This window comes from Triticum aestivum, chromosome 1A (assembly GCF_018294505.1).
Source record: "Triticum aestivum cultivar Chinese Spring chromosome 1A, IWGSC CS RefSeq v2.1, whole genome shotgun sequence".
NCBI lineage: Eukaryota > Viridiplantae > Streptophyta > Magnoliopsida > Poales > Poaceae > Triticum > Triticum aestivum.
Genome location: NC_057794.1, coordinates 314,245,168 through 314,268,487, shown reverse-complemented (window position 1 = coordinate 314,268,487; position 23,320 = coordinate 314,245,168). Strand labels below are relative to the sequence as shown.

The following is a 23,320-nucleotide window of genomic DNA, read 5'->3' as shown; positions in this document are numbered from 1 at the left end:
GATATGTGCAAATACAACATGGCATCACAACATGACTCTACGACTCAAGTAATTTATTCAATAGGCTCCGAGGAGCGAGATATTACAAACATGGGTCTCATGACCCAACAATCAGAGCATACAAGTCAAAGCACAAGCGGAAGCTATCATGTCTGAGTACAGACGTCTATAAATGAAAAAGGCTGAGAAGCCTGACTATCTACCAGATCCTGCCGAGGGCTCAAGATCGTAGCTGAGGTAACAAGCTAAACGTCGAAGACCACGCGGAAATACTAGTGAGACTGAAGTCTCTCTGCAAAAACATAAAATAGGCAAACGTGAGTACAAATGTACCCAGCAAGACTTACATCAGAACTATCTACATATGCATCATTATCAACAAAGGGGTGGTGGAGTTTAACTGCAGCAAGCCAGCTTTGACTCGGTGGCTAACCTGAACTACGACTGCAAGTAACTCTTTTGAAGTGGCGCACACGAGTCCACATATTCACCATATCAATACACCACTATGGATCCGCTCCCGTCTCCCTACGAGAACGCCATCCATAGCACTCACGCTTATCTTGCGTATTTTAGAGTATCCACTTTCACTTGTCTATGAACTGTACCAGGGGTCCAAGTTTCCATATCCGAGGAATCCGGCTATTCGAATAGATAATGATAACCCTGCAGGGGTGTACTTCTTCACACACGCTTTCGCCACTTATCGCCCTGTACACGTCATGTACCTCGGCAACCTTCAAGCGGAAGCCGGGCGAGGGAGTCGGCCACGACCTGACTAACCGAACAAGTCTCTAGTCCAGGTTTATTGCCTATTCGGGTTCCATCCGCAAGGAGATCCGGCCGGGGTGTCGCTTACGGCCCCAAACAATGTGTGCAGGGTTCCCAAGTCCACCAACCGGGTGCCACTTGGTACACCGGGCCACTGTGCCTAGTCTGTCCCAAGCCCACCTGTACCGGGTGCCACTTGGTAGACTACTAACACTACCTACAAACACCAGAAACTAGTTGCAACTCCTGGACAGAGATCATGTTGATTAATAAGTCGAGAGGGGTCGAGTTACCGGAACCCAATGTGTGGTAGTAACTGGTCATGGATCACAAACACAGAACTCAGTTCCTGAGGACGGCTGCAATGAGACAACCCACCATGTACTCCTACATGGCCTCTCACCGCTGCCTTTACCAAATCGTGTTCACACACTTAGTTCACCCATAGTAGGACATGTTCACACGCCTCTGATTCATCCCCGATGAATCAGACCTGACTCAACTCTAAGCAGTAGCAGGCACGACAAACAAGCATGAATGAGTAGGCACAACAGGGCTCAAACAACTCCTACTCATGCTAGTGGGTTTCATCTATTTACTGTGGCAATGACAGGTCATGCAGAGGATAAAGGGGTTCAGCTACCGCAGCAAGTAACAAATATATCGTTGTTGTCCTAATGCAGTAAAAGAGAGCAGGAGCGAGAGAGTGGGATTTTATCGGAATGAACAAGGGGGTTTTGCTTGCCTGGCACTTCTGAAGATAACATTGAGTCTTCATCAGTGTCAACGATCACATCATCGGTATCACGTCTATTGAGAGGGGACAAATACCGGCAACACAGAAGGGAACACAATCAATGCAATGCACAATATGATGCATGATCATGACATGGCAAAATGAATGTGTTTTGGGCTAATGCATCTAAAACCAGATTAAATGAAGTTGGTTTGAATCCAAGATTCAAATTCAAACTCCATATGTGGTTATTTAAATGTCATTCACTTCATTTGCCCTAAACAGTAGTGATAAGTTGTTCTAACATGCATGTAAATGGTACAGATGGATTCCTTGAATTTTTCTGATAATTTTTCATATATAAATTATTTAATTTGGAGTTACGGTTGAATTTCTATGATTTATTGAAGTTTTAGCTATTTTCTGGAATTTCCTGATAAAAATAAATTCAGAAAATACTTATTGCGTCAGCATGACATCATCATGATGTCAGCAGGTCAACTGGGTCGCCCAGAGTCAAACCTGACGTGTGGGGGCCACACGTCAGTGACACAGGGCTGGTTTGGGTGTTTGACAGGTGGGACCGGTCAACGTTGACTTGACTAAGTCAAAATCTGACACATGGGGTCCACAGATTAGCACTAATCTAAACAGAAAAATTAAACTAACCTAATTAGGCTCGGGGCCCACATGGCAGTGGCACTAGGGTTGGTTTAGCTGGGTCATTAGTGGCTAATGACGTGCCACGTCACCGGCCACCGGAGTTCGGCCGGCGGCGACTCGAAACGCGGCGGATGTTCACCGGGGTTGCGCTACGGGCGGCGGCTGGACGCGCGAAGGCCACCAGAAGGTAGCCCGTACACGGCCGCACCTAGCTGGCTGCACGAGGGGCCGCGGGGTGGCCGGAGACGACGGCGGCGAGCACTTCCGTGGTGGCCGGAGTTCGGGCTGGGGCAGGGACGCGGCTGCAGCGCTCGAGCGAGCAAGCGGAGTGGAGAGGCATCCTCCTGGAGGCGCCAGGAGCGTGTCAGTGCCCCTGGAGCGAGCAGGAGAGGCTCGGGATCGCGGGCTCGCCGGCCATGGCGGACGGCGGCCTCGGGTGACCTCGGGGCTACGGCTAGAGGGCGGGAGCAAGCAGGGGGCGGAGGGGAAATGCTCAGGGGCTCACGGTGAGTTCGAAGAGAGGGTCGGCGTGCTCGGGGAGGCGGCGGAGACGGTGAATCGGACGGCGGCATCTGGCGGCCGTGGTCGGGGAAGAAGGCCGCAAGCGTCATCTTGGGGCCGTCCTGACTCGTGTAGCTCGGAGAGGAGGGAGAGTAGGTGGCGGCGGCGCCTCTGAGAGCATCGGCGGAGCGAGGCAGTGGCTATGGCCACGGCGGCGTACGAACGGCGGCGGCGGTCGCTCTCGGGTGCGTGTGAGAGAAAGAACAGAGGAGGAGATGGGGACGAGGGAGTGAGCGGGAGGGTTCCAGGGGGTCGAGGCGGCGCCGAGGAGAAGGCGCGAGGCGTCGTGGTGGCCTCAGTGACGCGGGCAGGCAGGGAGGTGCGTGGCGCCGCGGGCGCTTTCTCACGGCGACAACAGCAACTTTGGGGCGAGGGAAGGAAGACGACAGGGGGGAGGCGCCTGGTGGGCTGGGCCGCACTGGTGGGCTGCCAGCACGGGAGCTGAGCCGGTTGCTGGCGCCAGGTGGGGCACTAGGTGGGCTGCAGGTAGGTGGCCCAGGTAGGTTTCCCTCTTTTTTTAAATTTTCTGTTCTGTTTTATTTTTATTTAATTCTTTTGCCACTGTTTTGAATTTAAAATAATTCAAACAATGCCAAAAACTCCTCTGAATATTTTTATTTGGCTAGATGGACTTTTCCAAAAGCTCATAAAATATTTCAGGGGTATTTGAAATTATATTCTAGTTATTTGAATATAATTCAAATTCAAATAGCTAATGATTTAAATTCAAAGTCCCAAAAATAAATCCTTTTAAATGTTCCTAAATTTTGGTTTGATATATAGCTCTTGCCAAAATTCTCAAACATTGCAAAAGGATATCTTGGAACATAGAATGAGATTTCTAGGGATCTTTGCCCTGCTTTTAATTAAGTTTTTGAGGCTTTCAAAATTCCTCAATTCAAGTTTCAAAAATATAGACATGATGCACACATGGAAGCAAGCATAGATCAGGCCAGAACTAGGGATGTGACAACTCACCCCCACTAAACAAGAATCTCGTCTCGAGATTCAAGCGTAGGGTAAGATGAAGGGGAAACGCAAACTAGTATAATCTTCACGATCCAGGTTGCACTTCAAATGAACGTTGATTTGAACACCATCTTTGTCTTGTCGTCTTGCTCTGAGAACTCCAGCTAATCATGACAAGGAGAGGAAAGGAAAACTCTAGAAGGATCGGTCTTCTCGAAGATCGAACAACTCAGGATTAACTCCCGGAATGTGACATAGCAACATCTCTCGAGCTGAGAGACGAAGCATACCTCTAGAGGGACGGAGTGGAGCAGGTGACGAGGTTCACTAGGTAGACAACAATTCCGGACTTAAGAATGTGGCAATCGGTTGTCAACGTAGCGAGGAGTTGAATTGCCATGATACCACGACGAAACATCCTGGAGAAGGGTGATTCGTAGATTATTGTCTTAAGTGACAAAAAGAATTACCTTTGATATAGAGATCATTGAAACTCTTTAAACCAGCCTAAGGCAATTCTCGAGCGATCGTTTGGAGGGGGGTCGGTAGAATGGCATACTCGGACTTGGATGATGTGGATTACCTTGTTGAAGACAACGTAATGGATGAATTTTGCTTATCACCGGAAATGGAAGAGACCCATGGTAGAATGGCACATTGGCGGTGCAAGCTGGGAACAAAATGCAAATGCTGGGAATGATTCTGGTAACTGGGGAGAAACCCAACAACAGAGAGTGAATTCACTGTTTGAAAAGATCATAGCATTGCCGAGGAAACTGAGAGCAAACCCAGTTAGTGCCGAAGATAACACGTAGCGCTTGTGCGTGCTCTCAAGAACTTGAGCATTTCCATAATCATCAAGGTTTTACCAATATCCGTGTCAAGGATCCTGGCAACACAACATACCACCATGATGAACAACGATGGACGAGGCAGATGCATAGGAAGATAACATCAACTCAGATTTCACCCTAGCGAGGCCAAGGAAACAAAATCTGGATGATCGACCGAGAGACATTTAGCACTCCGCTTCTAATGTTCTCCTTGACGTGCTAGTGTAACCCATTCATAGATATGGTTTGATAACTAGAACATCAAGTAAAGGTCGGACTTCGGGAGCAATAGAATCCATAAGGAACAGTTACGGAGGTAAATCCTACGAAATCCTTATGGGGAGGTGGCCAACTTCTCAAACAAGATACTACAATAATAGGTCTTCCGGCTGGGTGTGTTGGCCACGACATCCACTTTACCGGTTATCGAGGGACCAATATTATAGTTCTTGGGAAATGTTCCAACCATCATATCTGCCTGAGACTCAGATCTGGTTGGTGTCAGGATATTCCAGACTCATCGAGTCTAGGAAGAAAAATGAAAGTTTGCAACACAAATCGACGAAATGACGTTGCGAGATTCTCGGGAAATGAACTACGATAGCAAGCTCCAAAACATGAGCTGGTTCTGCTACATATGTGTGAACACACTGCCTCAGACAAACATGATCACATGGTAGTCTTACAATAAAACACTACCGAGTTCTGGTTGGGAACCATCAGCGAGGATATCGAAGTTCTTTCATAAGTCCGGATTAGCTCTTATGAAGATACTCCTTCTCCTTGAACAAATCAGTCAGTGGCTTGGTGTGCTAGGATATACATATGGAATGAAGATGATCAGTCTAATAGACCACAGAATTCTTCGCACGTGCATGACCGACTTGGGATGATTCCAAAGGAGCAAAAACAAACTTTCTCGAATTCACGACGGCAGCTTACATCAAAATGCACGTGAATCAAAGGAAGTCACTCCTTTCATCAAACAAGTACTTCATGAGCTAGCATGAAGAAAATGCTTTCAAAAGTTTCCAACACTAACTTAATGTTCAACAACATCATGGAGGAGATAAGGATGTTGTCAATGGACTCAACAACAACTCATCGGAATTTCCATATCACTGGACTTCCACCATCGTGTGAACACGGTGATAGCATTGGTCAGACCCAAAAGATATAATGGTGTATGCTCGAGGGATCAACCACGAGGAAGACAACATTACGAACATCGTTGGTTCTGACTTGATTTGACGATAGCCCACACTCAAATCAAAGGATTGATAAGACAATAGGTCCAGCAACTGATCACAGGGACCAATCGATGAAGATATCATCTTTCTTCAACACACACTACACAAGAATATCCCTTTGGAACGAACTAAGTCAGGCAAGCTTTTATCTTCCAACCCTCCAAGTTGTCGTTTAGCTTAACCAACTAGCTCAGGGATATCTAACACCGATTCTTGGAGAGAAGGTGGTTCACAGGAGACCATCTTGATCACGAACTCAGCATAGCGGTCAGGTGACAACCTGGTAATACTTCCGAGAAGATATACGGAAAATCACGGACCACCGATATGTTACTAAGCTCGAGAACAATCTTGCTTTTCAGGGCAAGACGATATGATCAAATGAGCGAGGACTTAACAAATCCTATCTCATCAATCGAGGAGTGCACCAGGAAAATGGACTAGGTAGCACAATCAACCTTAGGGTGATGATTCAATAGTCAACTCGCTAAGGATGACGTTATTGTCCATTTAACTACCAAGCAACGGAGTTGCTAGGAGTATTGATTTCACACATCATGATTCACTTGTCGGCACTCCGGCTGCAACAACACGGAACCGAGGAATGAAAAAGGATGGCGTGAAGTATCACTATGTCAAGAATTCACAAAAGGTGGTGCAATTCTCATGAAATTCCTGTTATAAAGAAGGTAATACTTCAGGGTAGAGCAGACCAGAAGCTGGATTGTAACTTGATCTGCGGAACACAACTACTTTGACCCAATCCTAAATATGGATGAGGTACTGGAGTTTGTTTTCTCCAAGTCACTCTCTGGAATAGAATGGCTTGACGGACCACAAGAGTAACAGGCATCGATGAATGAATGCACGCATACTCTTGACTATCATTTGATAGACGAGGGCCAGAAACAACTAAAGAGGGACAACTCAAAGGAACATATGATTTTCTGAGTTGTGAATGCATAGATTAGCATGTCGAACGAGTTCAACATATTTCTTCCGGACAATCCATGCGGAAAGGTAGAACTGGCAGAGTCACAATTATGAATGGAGAACCCATCGAGAGCACTCCTGTTGTGATCTTTTGATCCAACAAACTTTTGCCGTAAGTGGTTCATGGTATTTGGAAGAAGGATATACCACGGACCTCGAGAACTACTGTAAAGGTTACTAATAACCTAAGGGAGCTAGCAATTACTATCAACATGAAGTAAGTAGGGTGAATCTCGGGTTCAAAACCCAAGGAGTAGAATACCTACTACTAAGTGGCATCACGGGATGCTTTCGGGGATAAAACCAGAATCATCACACTAGGACACAAATCATGGCTAGACCACTAGATGATCCCCTGAGACACCTAGGGTCATAATAATATCTCCAACATAAAGGTCGAGGCAGTAGAATACCTCAACTCAACAATTAGTGTGATTGAGCTGGCATAAAGGAGCATCGAAACCAGAGGGAAAGGATTTTGCAAATGCATCAGACTATTTAGAAACTTGGAATGACTCGGACAGCATAACGGCTGTAAATGCTCAGAAAAGATTTGAGACATTCACAAAAATGGTGGCATAACCACTCAGAAGCACAATATCAAGGTTTCGAGATCAACAATTAACATACGGAAGATAGTAGGAACTGAACTGGGGCTTGAATCAACAATCTTATAAGTCTACGGATTAGTAACACGTGATCCTGATAGAAAGAAGAGATAGCCTAGTTCTTAATCCCCGTAGAAGAGAAGATGATGACTCATATCAGAAGGCCATGAGGTATAAGGAGTAAAAAGAGCCTTACGTTCCATCCCACAATCAATTCCCTTATATAACTAAAGCATTTCTAGACTCAACTTCGACCAGTTTGGCTTGGTAATCCTACAGGCAGTCAAGCTCTGATACCAACGCTGTCGGGACCCCGACTCAATGCCACATCGATCTAGCATGTAACACCTCATATCACTTTGCGGCCTCACGCTCGGTATTCCCACGGGTGTCGCCTTACCTTTGCCCGGGACCGTTTGCGCCTTTTGGCACACGTATATGACAGTGTCGCTAGCATCCATATGATAAGGAGCCCGGGCTGACATGGCTAGTCGTAAACCCAAAGTGGCACAGACTTACAGGGACATGCATCCATGACCCAGCATCGAACGTGTCGGTCATCAGCGAGTGAATCCAGGCTGTAGCACTGGGCTAGCAGGACTCCGGTGAACCGGGCTGTAGCGGGCTAACAGGACTCCGATATTCATCGCGTGACATTTCCCCGAAGGGACAGACACAGGAACGAAGAAGGACACATGCCGGCCAGCCTAAGTGTTCCGGAGCAGTAGCAAGCTACCATGGCTCGGTGGAAACACTAGGAGACATTTCCCGGTAAGAGAGGCTACTAAAGATAAACAACTAGATGGTCAGATCCCACACATACCAAGCATTTCAATAGCATACACACAATATGCTCGATATGTGCAAATACAACATGGCATCACAACATGACTCTACGACTCAAGTAATTTATTCAATAGGCTCCGAGGAGCGAGATATTACAAACATGGGTCTCATGACCCAACAATCAGAGCATACAAGTCAAAGCACAAGCGGAAGCTATCATGTCTGAGTACAGACGTCTATAAATGAAAAAGGCTGAGAAGCCTGACTATCTACCAGATCCTGCCGAGGGCTCAAGATCGTAGCTGAGGTAACAAGCTAAACGTCGAAGACCACGCGGAAATACTAGTGAGACTGAAGTCTCTCTGCAAAAACATAAAATAGGCAAACGTGAGTACAAATGTACCCAGCAAGACTTACATCAGAACTATCTACATATGCATCATTATCAACAAAGGGGTGGTGGAGTTTAACTGCAGCAAGCCAGCTTTGACTCGGTGGCTAACCTGAACTACGACTGCAAGTAACTCTTTTGAAGTGGCGCACACGAGTCCACATATTCACCATATCAATACACCACTATGGATCCGCTCCCGTCTCCCTACGAGAACGCCATCCATAGCACTCACGCTTATCTTGCGTATTTTAGAGTATCCACTTTCACTTGTCTATGAACTGTACCAGGGGTCCAAGTTTCCATATCCGAGGAATCCGGCTATTCGAATAGATAATGATAACCCTGCAGGGGTGTACTTCTTCACACACGCTTTCGCCACTTATCGCCCTGTACACGTCATGTACCTCGGCAACCTTCAAGCGGAAGCCGGGCGAGGGAGTCGGCCACGACCTGACTAACCGAACAAGTCTCTAGTCCAGGTTTATCGCCTATTCGGGTTCCATCCGCAAGGAGATCCGGCCGGGGTGTCGCTTACGGCCCCAAACGATGTGTGCAGGGTTCCCAAGTCCACCAACCGGGTGCCACTTGGTACACCGGGCCACTGTGCCTAGTCTGTCCCAAGCCCACCTGTACCGGGTGCCACTTGGTAGACTACTAACACTACCTACAAACACCAGAAACTAGTTGCAACTCCTGGACAGAGATCATGTTGATTAATAAGTCGAGAGGGGTCGAGTTACCAGAACCCAATGTGTGGTAGTAACTGGTCATGGATCACAAACACAGAACTCAGTTCCTGAGGACGGCTGCAATGAGACAACCCACCATGTACTCCTACATGGCCTCTCACCGCTGCCTTTACCAAATCGTGTTCACACACTTAGTTCACCCATAGTAGGACATGTTCACACGCCTCTGATTCATCCCCGATGAATCAGACCTGACTCAACTCTAAGCAGTAGCAGGCACGACAAACAAGCATGAATGAGTAGGCACAACAGGGCTCAAACAACTCCTACTCATGCTAGTGGGTTTCATCTATTTACTGTGGCAATGACAGGTCATGCAGAGGATAAAGGGGTTCAGCTACCGCAGCAAGTAACAAATATATCATTGTTGTCCTAATGCAGTAAAAGAGAGCAGGAGCGAGAGAGTGGGATTTTATCGGAATGAACAAGGGGGTTTTGCTTGCCTGGCACTTCTGAAGATAACATTGAGTCTTCATCAGTGTCAACGATCACATCATCGGTATCACGTCTATCGAGAGGGGACAAATACCGGCAACACAGAAGGGAACACAATCAATGCAATGCACAATATGATGCATGATCATGACATGGCAAAATGAATGTGTTTTGGGCTAATGCATCTAAAACCAGATTAAATGAAGTTGGTTTGAATCCAAGATTCAAATTCAAACTCCATATGTGGTTATTTAAATGTCATTCACTTCATTTGCCCTAAACAGTAGTGATAAGTTGTTCTAACATGCATGTAAATGGTACAGATGGATTCCTTGAATTTTTCTGATAATTTTTCATATATAAATTATTTAATTTGGAGTTACGGTTGAATTTCTATGATTTATTGAAGTTTTAGCTATTTTCTGGAATTTCCTGATAAAAATAAATTCAGAAAATACTTATTGCGTCAGCATGACATCATCATGACGTCAGTAGGTCAACTGGGTCGCCCAGAGTCAAACCTGACGTGTGGGGGCCACACGTCAGGGACACAGGGCTGGTTTGGGTGTTTGACAGGTGGGACCGGTCAACGTTGACTTGACTAAGTCAAAATCTGACACATGGGGTCCACAGATTAGCACTAATCTAAACAGAAAAATTAAACTAACCTAATTAGGCTCGGGGCCCACATGGCAGTGGCACTAGGGTTGGTTTAGCTGGGTCATTAGTGGCTAATGACGTGCCACGTCACCGGCCACCGGAGTTCGGCCGGCGGCGACTCGAAACGCGGCGGATGTTCACCGGGGTTGCGCTACGGGCGGCGGCTGGACGCGCGAAGGCCACCAGAAGGTAGCCCGTACACGGCCGCACCTAGCTGGCTGCACGAGGGGCCGCGGGGTGGCCGGAGACGACGGCGGCGAGCACTTCCGCGGTGGCCGGAGTTCGGGCTGGGGCAGGGACGCGGCTGCAGCGCTCGAGCGAGCAAGCGGAGTGGAGAGGCATCCTCCTGGAGGCGCCAGGAGCGTGTCAGTGCCCCTGGAGCGAGCAGGAGAGGCTCGGGAACGCGGGCTCGCCGGCCATGGCGGACGGCGGCCTCGGGTGACCTCGGGGCTACGGCTAGAGGGCGGGAGCAAGCAGGGGGCGGAGGGGAAATGCTCAGGGGCTCACGGTGAGTTCGAAGAGAGGGTCGGCGTGCTCGGGGAGGCGGCGGAGACGGTGAATCGGACGGCGGCATCCGGCGGCCGTGGTCGGGGAAGAAGGCCGCAAGCGTCATCTTGGGGCCGTCCTGACTCGTGTAGCTCGGAGAGGAGGGAGAGTAGGTGGCGGCGGCGCCTCTGAGAGCATCGGCGGAGCGAGGCAGTGGCTATGGCCACGGCGGCGTACGAACGACGGCGGCGGTCGCTCTCGGGTGCGTGTGAGAGAAAGAACAGAGGAGGAGATGGGGACGAGGGAGTGAGCGGGAGGGTTCCAGGGGGTCGAGGCGGCGCCGAGGAGAAGGCGCGAGGCGTCGTGGTGGCCTCAGTGACGCGGGCAGGCAGGGAGGTGCGTGGCGCCGCGGGCGCTTTCTCACGGCGACAGCAGCAGCTTTGGGGCGAGGGGAGGAAGACGACAGGGGGGAGGCGCCTGGTGGGCTGGGCCGCACTGGTGGGCTGCCAGCACGGGAGCTGGGCCGGTTGCTGGCGCCAGGTGGGGCGCTAGGTGGGCTGCAGGTAGGTGGCCCAGGTAGGTTTCCCTCTTTTTTAAAATTTTCTGTTCTGTTTTATTTTTATTTAATTCTTTTGCCACTGTTTTGAATTTAAAATAATTCAAATAATGCCAAAAACTCCTCTGAATATTTTTATTTGGCTAGATGGACTTTTCCAAAAGCTCATAAAATATTTCAGGGGTATTTGAAATTATATTCTAGTTATTTGAATATAATTCAAATTCAAATAGCTAATGATTTAAATTCAAAGTCCCAAAAATAAATCCTTTTAAATGTTCCTAAATTTTGGTTTGATATATAGCTCTTGCCAAAATTCTCAAACATTGCAAAAGGATATCTTGGAACATAGAATGAGATTTCTAGGGATCTTTGCCCTGCTTTTAATTAAGTTTTTGAGGCTTTCAAAATTCCTCAATTCAAGTTTTAAAAATATAGACATGATGCACACATGGAAGCAAGCATAGATCAGGCCAGAACTAGGGATGTGACACCATGACACAAATAAGAAGGTCCATTTGATTCTTCATGCCGTTGCGCTTTTCCTGGGATCGTTCGGGATATACGCTGCGTTCAAGTTTCACAATGAAAGTGGAATCGCTAATCTATACAGCTTACACTCCTGGGTTGGACTTGGCACTATCATTTTGTATGGTTTACAGGTAATCCGCATAAGCCATTAGCATTTGGTGATTCCATATTCTGTGAGTCTTGGAATTTGAATAACCGTAGTTATTTGGATTGTTCCAAAAAAAGTTATTTGCATTTATTTGTTGCATCTGTAAATTCTAGTAACACAGTAGTGTTAGTTCTAAGGAGTTCTCCACTATGAGCCGGCACCATGGGAGACACCGAATTGCTCAGTGAATTTGAAGCTTTGAAATCTGTGATGCTGTGCTCCATCTGTAGAGGGAATTTTCTTTCCCTAAAAAAGAAGAGAATATTTTCTTTGACGATAACCAAAGCAATAAGCACTAGAACTGAACTCTCACGGTGTTTGACATGATGAAGGATACTTCCCAACTAATGGAGGATCTTAGGGCAATTCATACTAAAATTTCTCAGATGGGTTCTGTTTCTTTAAACCATCTGCTGACAAGGTTAATCCCCATTAGTGATACTGGGGTATCAATTATGCAAGTATATTGTCCTACTTATATCCGTAAGCAAGCTAGGTGTCTTCACACCTATAGATTGGCGATATGTGTTAATTGTGTCAGACGTGATTCACTCTTACAAGATGAGATCATTCTGAAGCATCAATAAATTAATTTTTAAACATACACGTCCTCATCTTGATCAAGTCTCCAGTGGTTATTCTTCTTCAGAAACGGTGGTTATGTTTGTGGTATATAATCAAGATAACTGTTTGAAAATAACTAGTTTCAGCTTTGTTTGTGTATTACCTGAAACCTTAATGTTCTGATGCCATCTTTCAGTGGGTATCTGGCTTTCTCACCTTCTTCTTTCCCGGCGCTTCGCCGACACTCCGACGTGCCGTGCTCCCATGGCATGTTCGTGCTGGGCTCGTGGTCTACGTGCTGGCGCTGCTCGCGGCCGAGCTGGGGTTCCTGGAGAAGCTCGCTTTCCTTCAGACCGCGGGTCTGGGCAAATACAGCTCGGAAGCCCTGCTGGTAAATTTTACTGCCCTTGTTGTCTTACTACTGGGCGCATCCGTCGTGCTGTATGTCACTGCTCCTGCGCAGAGCGAGCACAGGCTTGGGTATTCATCAGTGCGAAGTCCTGACTCCTGACCCGGCTGCTCGATTTTGTTTCATCATTTGTATATTTGAAGCACAGGCAATAACATTTCATCTTCTTTTACACTGTTTTCTGCAATCTAGTTCCGATTCAGAATTGCAGAATGTAAAATTTTGCCATCTTGTTTACCAGTAGATTTTCTTTAGTTGCTGCAATCTAGTTGAGGTTCAGAACCATGAAATGTGAAATTTTGCCGTCTTGGTGACAAGTAAGATGAGAAATCCTTCTTTGATGCTATTTGTAAAATGACCGCAGAGAATTTCACCCTGAACCGAACCTTTTGCCCAATCAAACAATGTACAAAAGGGTTCAGCTAATTTACAGCTAGGCAAACCTGCTGATTCAGCAAGTGCTGAGTGCTGTCCACAAAATCTACTCATGTACCATCTGGTCAGTGCCTAACCGGTCTGCTCAATTTTGTTCCATCATTTGTATGTTTGTAGTACAGGCAATAACTTTTCCACTTCTTTTGCACTATTTTCGGCAATCTAGATCAGATCCACCGGATGTAACTTTGCTGTCTAGTTTACCAAGAGTTACTTGAGTCCCTGCAATCTAGTTCAGATTCGGGACCAGGGTATTTGAAATTTTACCCTTTTGATGACCAACAGGGACTGTAGATTTGTAGATAGATGTGGGTTGGGTGACAGGATGAGAAGAAGATCCTTCGACGCTCCCTGAGAAGTGACTGCAAAGAAGTTCACCCTGAAGTGAACTGAACCTTTTGTCAAATGGCTCAGCATTTTAAAATTACAAGCAAGGGAAATCTGCCGATTCGGCAAGTGGTGACTACAAAATCTAGTGAACCACTGATGTACCTACTCATGGACCATTTGGTCATTGGCAGCACACGCAACCGGAAGAGCAGAAGATTCTTCGACGCTCTCTGAGAAATGACTGCAAAGAATTTGACCCTGAAGTGAACTGAACCTTTTGCCCAGTCATACAATGTACAAAATGGCTCAGCTAATTACAGCCAGGCAAAATTTGCCGATTCAGCAAGTGCTGAGCACAAAATCAAAATCTGGTCATCTACTGGTAGACCATCTTGGCCATTGGCAACAGAGGCAACCGGACGACGACACCTACGCCGATAAATAGGCAAGAATGACCTCGTCGCCGCCCCTCGAGCTCCACCCAGCTGCATTGGCGATGGCGTTGGCGTGGGCGTCTGCATTGGCCTTCTGCTCAGAGTCCGCCCACGGCGCCGTCCACCGGCTCCTCCCCGCCTCCTCCTTGACGGCGTCGGCCGTGGCCGCCCTCCGAGCCGCCGCCCTCTTCTCAGCGCGCCGCTGGATCACGTACTCCTCCGAAATGTACACGTCCATGGCTGACGGGCGGCACAGCAAAAATGAAAACCTTCACGCGCTACTGATCTCCTCCTGAAGTTCTCTCTTTTTGACGGTGTGTCTTCTCTTGGGGCGTGGAGAAGCTGGAGGCCTGGAGCGGCTCGTGCGACCGGCCGGAATTTATCGGGAGCCGGGAGGTGCTGAACCGGTGGGCACGGCCATAGTTATTAGTTTCTGCCTGCGAAACCACTCGCCGGTGCCGCGCCGTATTCTGCGAGCCATGGCCGCCGGTTTGCAGGCTCGCGGCCGCGCGTGAGAGGACCGTGAACCCAGCGACTGAAAAGTCGTTTTTTTAAACCTCCTTTGGAAGGGTACTCGTGACACGTGGGAAGGTCATCGGCAAAACTCATGCCATGTTGATTCCTAGCTGCAAGTACGTGGAGCCATCCGCGCATTTCGTAGAGGGAATTCTCGTGCCAAAAACAGTGTGCTGTTCTTAGGGCATGTCTAGTGCCGTAAAACAGACTCGTTGTGCGGCCGCGGACGCGGACACGAGACACGAGCCGGCCATTCAACCACATGCGTAAAACGTCTGTCCCAAGCCTGGCCCATCTACTACTTCCTCCGTTACTTTTTAGTTTGAATATAAGATTTGGTCAAAGTTAAATTATGTAAAATTTAACTAGCTTTGTAGAAGAAAATATCAATATTCATAGTATGAAATCAATACTATTAGATGCATGATAAATTTAACTTTCACAACATATAACTTTAGTATTGTAGATGTTAATATTTTTTACTATAAAGCTGGTCAAACTTTACAATGCTTGACTTTGACCAAATCTTATATGCAGACTAAAAAGAAATGGAGGGGGTACTAGGTACATTTGAAGTGTAAATATTAATCAATAGCAACCGAATAATTTAAAACAAAATAGATGCTGGCCAACTCGCTCCCAGGGAGCTCCCTCGATCAGTTCCTTCGCTGCCCGTTCGATGAGGGTTGACCAGGTCTTTTTTTGCGTCTTGGCCGTCCGATCGCCGCTAGAATTCAACCCTGTCGTTTTTACCGAGCGGTGGATCATCGCGAGGGATGACGTGTGGGCCGGTGCTGCATCCACTTGGATCGAAACGGCTGGGTGTTGCTTCCTCTGGTGCGCGGGCGCGAGGCAGCCGCTCATGCCGCGCTGCGTGCGCGCGAGAAACCCGCGTCGCTGCGCTCTGTATTTTTCTGTTACCCTCTCGCTGGCTGGTGCTACGGCTGCAAGTGGCCCTCGCTGACGCATGGCCCCGCACGTTAGCTTCCTGGTGTCTTTTACCCGTGTGCGCGTTGCCTGTTTCGCCTGCTGGCCTCATGATTCGGCCGGCCCGACGCATGGAGAGTGGGCGAGCGGAGTGGGCGAGTGGTCTCGTCTCGCTCGTCTCGTCGAACGACAGCGCCATGCCGCGTCGTTTCCGGGCTGTACTGCCACTTTTTTTATCCCCAGGTCGTCGATCACCCTTTCTGCACCGTCATTGGTCGCTGCTGCTTGGGTCCCGCGTTCGCTGGTCCCGCGCGTCACTGGTCTTGAGTGCTTGCGTGCGTTTGCTTTGACTCGTCGTCGATCTGTGCGTGGCTGGGCGGGATGGGTGGTGGCTCTGCTCAGGTTGGTGGTTCGACTGGATTCGCTCGGGCATTCGTGTGCTCTGCCGCATGCTGCTAATTGTGGGACAGGCGGTGGGACGGGGCCACTGGTCCGTTGCTCGTTACGTATACTTGCGCGTGGCCTCCCTGGTTGCCTGTTACTGTTCCCTCCGCGTGGGCGGGGCCAATGAACGTGCGTGCGGTGCAGTGTGGGTACGCGTGACGCCCCGCATGACCGGCGTGTGCGTCGGGGGTGCGCATTCTGGCGGGTGCCCTCTGTGGGGTCGTTGCAGCCTATGACAGTGGGCTCTAGAACCCCTGGGCCCGGCAGGCAGGCTGCGTGTAGATGGATGTGTGGTGGGTTCCCATACGCCTCTGTGAGAATTGCCACTGCCATTGCAGTGGCCGGGGGGCTTTTCTCTCCGGTTTTCCCCTTTCTTCCTTCTATCTCTCATTTTCTCCACGCCGCTTCGTTCGGTCGCTTTCGTCCACGCTTCCAGGCCGCCGTGTCCTCTCCTGTTCGCCTGCCTTCATCCAGTTCGGCCAGCTTACGTTGCGGTTCTCGCCATGGCCGCGCGTTCCTCCATGGGTGGTGTTGGTTGAGGTTCATCTTCTTACCCTTTCCTTGTTCGTTTCTGTCGTTCCTTCTCCTGCTTACTGACCTGCTTTGCTTGTCTTTGCTCCATTGGTGCGCAGTTTGCTGCCGATTTTCCCGTTGGCTCCTGCGTGGGAGCGTGCGCCATTACGTTCTTGCTGTTCAGGTTAGTGCTTATCTCTTCTGCCTCTGTGTGGACATATGCCTTTGAAGTGTTTGTTAAAATGGTTGGGTGCTGCTCGATAGGATGGTTGCCTGCTACCGTGTGCTCTACTTTGCCATTTCCCCGTTTCGTGATTTGTGCATGTGCATACTTCATGATGTTCGTCGGCGGCTAATATGAGTATGGTTTGTGTTTTAGGTTGTTTTCAGGTTGGTCGGCTGTTCGTCCACGTCCGCTTGTTGGCTGCTCTTCCGGTTGTGCTTCGTCATTCTGGTAATGTGCTTCTCTTTTGCCTATTTGTCTCTATTTTTGGATTGTCGAGAGATGCATTGCTTAGTGATAGCCCAAAAGACTAGGTCCGAGAAGATGTCGTGCTTAGTCCGTTTTGTTTGCCTGTTGCCTCTGCAGTGGCCCTGAAGGTTTATACTTCTTGTGTTTTTACTTTGCTTGAAAAAACATGGTGGTTGAAGTTGATTGATGGTCCTTCGCTTCCTGCATGTATACAATTTGATTGCTCAGTGATTAAAAGCTGCTATAGATGTAGTGGATGGTGTTTTGTCATGCTAAGTGATGTTGTTTCCTTTGGTTAAAAGAAGAATTGTTCTGGTGTCGTTGTGTGGCTCTGCACTTGTTTAGTACCTTTGATAGAATATATATGTGCTCTCTGACTTGGTGTGTTCTAATGGTTCTGTCTGCATTTATTTTGTAGGTTGGAAAGGCCGATCTGTTTTTGAATCTGTGACCTGCTGCTGCTCCTCAAGGTTTGCTCTCCTTTTCCATTGCATGTCAGCTACCTTTGGGTTCCGATGTATTTACTTGTTTGTGCATGTTATCATGGTTGTTGATGTACTGATAATCTCGCTATTCCGGATCTGCTCCGGGGGTCGTGTTATTTTTTAGTTTTTTATAATTTCGTTGCGTATGAGCAGGATGTGTACTGTTATTTCAACTGTTATACCCATTTTGGAAGCCGTGGTGGCTCGGTGTCCTTTGCCGGCGCTTTTGTATCTGTGTGAGGTCACGGAGGATGGGTCCGTTCTTGGTGGGGTAGAACTGGAGCTTCCAGGGGATAGTTCTGCTCCGGTTCCACGACGAGATTTTTTTGGAGCTCAGCCTGGTGTGGTTTTGTCCATGCTTATGAACAGGCTGCCCTCCAGGCTATAAGTTTTTTGTAGCGTCTGTATGGGTTTGTGGTTCGAGACTATAATTATGACTGTATGATGGCCTATAGGAGCTCCCTTCGTTCTTCCATAACGGTTGAAGTCTCTACCATTCGGCGTGTTGGTCACTTGGAGAGAGAGCTATTGCACTTGCGCCGTACGTCTGCAGAGACGAAGATAAATCTAGATGTTGGCCCTGTTCTGGTCCAGTTTGACTGGGGTCTACTGTGCTCTCAGATGCTTTCCTCTCTTCAATCTCTTTAGCTATCTTTTCTGGGCTTCCTATTTGTGCCTGCGTGCCTGCTTTGTATTGAATTGGTTCATTCCTCTGATGCAATAGAGTCCTTGGGCTTTCTATATGGCTCTTACAGTGTTTTCTTTCTGTGTTTTGCAAGGTTGAAAAGAATAGTCTTCTTCTTCGGATTCAATGCTCTTCCCACGTGCCCAAATAATAAATATGTTACTTGTTTATTGATTCTTCCTCGGCTGGGTCTTTGGCCTTTGGACCACCCCCTTCTCTTATAGAGAAAAAACTAGCACGGGCTTTAGAGGACCCTGTTCCTTTTGGGCTTCTGGTTCTTCATGGGCTTTTGGGAAGGTATTTCTTGGGCCACGAACTTTAGAGAATCTTGTTCGTTTGGGCTTATAGTTTCCCATGGGCTCTTGGGAATGTGTTTCATGTACTTGCTCTCTCTCTCTCTCTCTTGTTTTTTCGCCGCTCGGATTTGTTTGATTGCCTTTTCCTTCTGCCTGTGTATTTTTAAAAAGGCTTATAGTTTACTTTTGGGATGCATCTCCCTTTCATTTAAAAAAAGTAGTTCCATGCCCTTTATAGAGCCTTGTCTTTTGAATTCTGTTCCTGGGTCTAGGTGTATGCCTTTTTGCTGTTTAATGCGCCTGATTAGATTACCTTTCTTTGTGTTACGTTCCTGTTGCAGTGTGTTGTGGTTGTTCTGTTCTTCATGTCGTTCCTGTGAGTCATACCTCAGCGCCGTTCTGTTCGTCGTAAGGCCAGTTCAAGCACCAGTCAACCACCTCCCCGACGTGTTGTTCGACAAAGGCTGTCTTTCTGTGACTCACTGTTGCCCTACATATCCTCAGGCCTACCTAAAAGAGAATGTACGGGGTGCCCTTTAAAAATAAGTCCTTTTCCTTTATAGGTGTGCCTCCTGCACTCTCTCGATTCCTCTTCGTACCTGTGACAGGCCCTTTGTTTTTTTAGATGATGGTTTCTTCCCCGTTCTTAGTCCAGAAATTACGTCCCGTAATAGAAAGAGATGCAGGGTGGTTGTTGATAGACTTAGGGGGAAGGGGCCTGCCATTGGATCACCCTTAAGTGCTGACTGGGTTGGATTCACGGCTGAGGAGTCTGAGATGCTGAAAGGTATGTTGAGTGCCGATATGCCTAGAAACTATTGTATGATGCATTGCTGATTTACCATTGTTACCGAGTCAAGATAAATTTGCAGCTGGGTACCGAAAGAGATCTTTCTATGGTGGCCCAGACTACAAATGTACCAACTGTGGTGCAGTCTTCTGGTTCGAGGAGAGGGTGAGATCGGAATCCGCTATTACGCTAAGGCGGGTGGTTTACAACAAATGTTGCAAGGGCGGTAAGGTGTATATTACACCTTTTAAAAAGCCACCCTTGTTTCTCTCTGAGTTGCTGAGATACAATGGTCCCTCGCGTAGCAGAGAGTTTATAAAAAAAATTCGTCAGTACAACTGCCTCTTTGCATTTACTTCCATGGGAACTACTGTTGACCGTTCTGTAAATGATGGTAATGGTCCAAATATATACAAAATAAACGGGCAGGTTTGTCATCGAATGGGATCTCTTATGCCTAAGGAAGGAAATACCCCTAAGTATGCCGAACTCTATATATATGATACCCAGAATGAGGTGCAAAACAGGATTCAGGCTTTAGAAAAGGGTGAAAAGAGTGATGGTGGTTTAGATGAATCTATTGTTGAAGGCTTGATGCATATGCTTGATACACACAATTCTTATGTCAAAACGTTTAGATCAGCTAGAGAAATACTAGCAGCCAATAAGCATGCCGAGATAGCCATTCGTTTAGTTGCCCCTGGAGAATCTGATGGCCCACAGTTTAGCCTTCCTACAACTGATGAGCTAGCATCTTTAATGTTTGGTGAGTTCACGGTGGAGGCTTCTTGTCGTGACATAATAATACACGGTAGAGATGACAATCTGCAGCAAATATCTTCTTTGCAAACTTCATATATGCCTTTGCAGTATCCTCTTCTCTTCCCCTATGCAGAACGTGGGTTTCAGCTCGGGCTTAAATATATTGGTTCAGACCCTTTAGATACTAGCAAAAGAACCAGGCTCACTATGCAGGACTACTATTCCTATTGTCTCCACTATAGACCAGAGCAGCATAATCCATACCTTTGTTGTGGTTTGCTTTCCTCACAGGCCATTGTAGATGCACGCGCTTGCATAGACGAGTGGAGGCTGCATTTCATCATGAAGGCTAATAATGATCTTAGAGCAGAGAACTTGCAAGGAGTCACTGATGCTGTTGGAAAAGGGCAGACAGATGCAAGTTCTGTTGGCAAAAAAACATACTTCCATCCTCTTTTACCGGTGGCCGGCGTTATATGATTGAGAACTTCCAGGACGCAGTGGCTATTTCACGTGTCTTTGGCCCACCAGACCTTTTCACCACCTTTACCTGTAATCCCAAGTGGCCTGAGATAACAGAAGCCCTGTGTTCTGAGCCTGGCCAGATGCCTTCAGACAGGGCGGATCTTCCGGTCAGGGTTTATCACATGAAGCTCAATGACTATATTCATGATATTAAGAGTGGGGAGGCCTTTGGTCCTGTCGTAGCGGGTAAAACGTGCTTTGCGATTCCTCTCATCTCTTTTTGCCTGTTATTTTCCACCTCAGCTCGTGATATTTTTTATCCCTTTGTTCACAGTACTGCACACTGTGGAGTTCCAGAAAAGAGGGCTTCCTCATGCCCATATCCTGATCTGGCTTGATAGGAAAAAAATGGGAGGTTAGTCCTGCTTTAATTGACTCTTTTATATCGGCTTCCATCCCTGATCCTGTTGCGGATCCTGTTGGATACGTTCTTGTTTCTGAACACATGATGCACGGCCCTTGCGGGGAAGATGGTGTTAAATGTCCTTGCATGAAAGATGGATTGTGTTCAAAAAAATTCCTAAGTCATTTCAGCTCGAGACCTCTCTAGATGATAGTGGATTCCCTGTGTATAGTCGCCCAGACAACGGCCGTTTTATAATTAAAAAAAGGTCAGGCTTGATAATAGGCATGTTGTTCCTTATAATCTGCTTATGCTAAAAAAATACCAAGCGCATATTAACGTTGAGTGGTGCAATAAAACCCATGTCATCAAGTATCTTTATAAGTATGTTACAAAGGGTCCTGATTTTTCAAAAACTTTGTTTGAAAGCATCAAAAACAAGCATGGTATTGAGATTGATGAGATCATGGAATATAGACAATGCCGTTACATATGTGATAAAGATGGTTGCTGGAGGATATATGGCTTTGATATACACAGTAAGATGCCTTATGTTGAAAGATTGCATGTTCATTTATTAAATAAACACACGGTGTGTTTCAATGTTAAAGCAAACCTGAAGTCAGTTGCTGACGATGAGTGGCTACAGAGAACAATGTTAACCAAGTGGTTTGTAGCTAATAGATGCCATGCAAATGCTAGGTCTCTAACTTATTGTGACTTCCCAACCAAATGGACTTGGCTAGCAAGCAAAAAACAATGGATTCCTAAGACCTCAAGTTATAGGATTGGTAGAATTTATTCTGTTCACCCTACAACTGGAGAACCTTTCTATCTTAGAATGATCTTGATGGTTGTCAAAGGTGCCATGTCTTATACGAATGTTAGAACTTATAATGGGATTGTGTATGAAACCTTTAAGGAGGCATGTGTTGCTAGGGGCTTACTTGGAGATGATCTTGAATGGTATAGTGTGTTTGATGAGGCTTTGACCTGGGGTATGGGAGATCATCTGCGCAGGCTTTTTGTTACAATCCTTGTTCATTGTGGTGTTAACGATGAAATGCTTTCTTCAAAAAATATTGGTCACAGTTAGGTGAGGATATTAAGTACAATATCAAGTGGTCTTTTTGTGATGATAATCATGTTATACCTCCTGATGAGCTGAGAGACATCTTGCTTGATAAGTTGACAGTTCTATTTAGTAAAAATGGCCCTAATATTCTAGACCACAGGCTACCATTAAAGACTACATATGATGATAACTTTGATGACAATGACATGATAACTGATGAACTATCTGCTGATCCTAAAAGTGAACTACTAAAGGCAGGAACCATGTACAGCCAATTAAATCCAGATCAACTCCTAGCTTATAAGAATATTATCGACCGAGTTGTGTCTGGAAAACCTGGCTTCTTCTTTGTTTCTGGATATGGTGGAACTGGGAAAACTTTTCTCTGGAGTTCCATAATTGCTTATCTTAGAGGTAAAGAAAGGATTGTTCTCACAGTTGCTCTTCTGGGGTTGCAACACTTCTTTTACCTGGAGGTAGGACTGCTCATTCTAGGTTTAAAATACCAATCAGTCTAGATGACAATGGAACATGTGATATAAAAAGATCTAGCAAATTAGCAGAGATGATCGAATCAACCTCCCTAATAATATGGGATGAGGCTTTAATGACGCATCGTAGATGTTTTGAGGCTTTGGATCGTAGCTTGCGTGATATTCTGTCTGCCGACGATCCTTCTATAGCTGACATGCCTTTTGGTGGTAAGGTTATGGTTTGGGTGGCGATTTGAGACAGATTTTACCAGTCATTGAGGGTGGGACTCGCTCACAGGTTATAAATGCTGCTATAACAAATTCACCACTATGGCGTTTTATAGAGGTTCTACATCTTAAAGTGAACATGCGTTTGGCTGTGCAAACAACAGATCCTGTTTTACAAGCTGAGATAGCTTCTTTTGCTGGTTGGATCTTGAGTATTGGTGATGGTACAACGCCTTGTGTTACTAGACAAGGGGAGTGTGAGCCAAGTTGGGTAACAATTCCTGATGATATGTTGATCCATTCTGAGGAAAATAGAATAGGCGCTATTGTTAATGTGTATATACAAACTTTGCTAAAAATTGTTCTAATCGAAAGTACTTGTGCCAAAGGGCTATCTTAACAACAACAAATGATTTAGCTCAGGAAGTTAATGACCATGTGCTAGCCTTAATGCCTTCTGCTGAGAGAGAGTACTTAAGCTATGG

General features: G+C 46.8%; 1 protein-coding gene across 1 annotated transcript; it reads left to right on the top strand.

Annotated features, from left to right (window-relative positions):
- Nucleotides 1-11,944: 11,944 nt before the first annotated feature.
- LOC123183466 (ascorbate-specific transmembrane electron transporter 1-like) lies at nt 11,945-13,443 on the top strand (the record flags this gene model as incomplete). The annotated part of the gene is made up of 2 exons (XM_044596275.1): nt 11,945-12,112; nt 12,890-13,443. Coding segments are annotated over 2 exons (483 nt in total), but the record flags the coding sequence as incomplete, so codon positions are not given.
- Between the last annotated feature and the right edge of the window lie 9,877 nt (nt 13,444-23,320).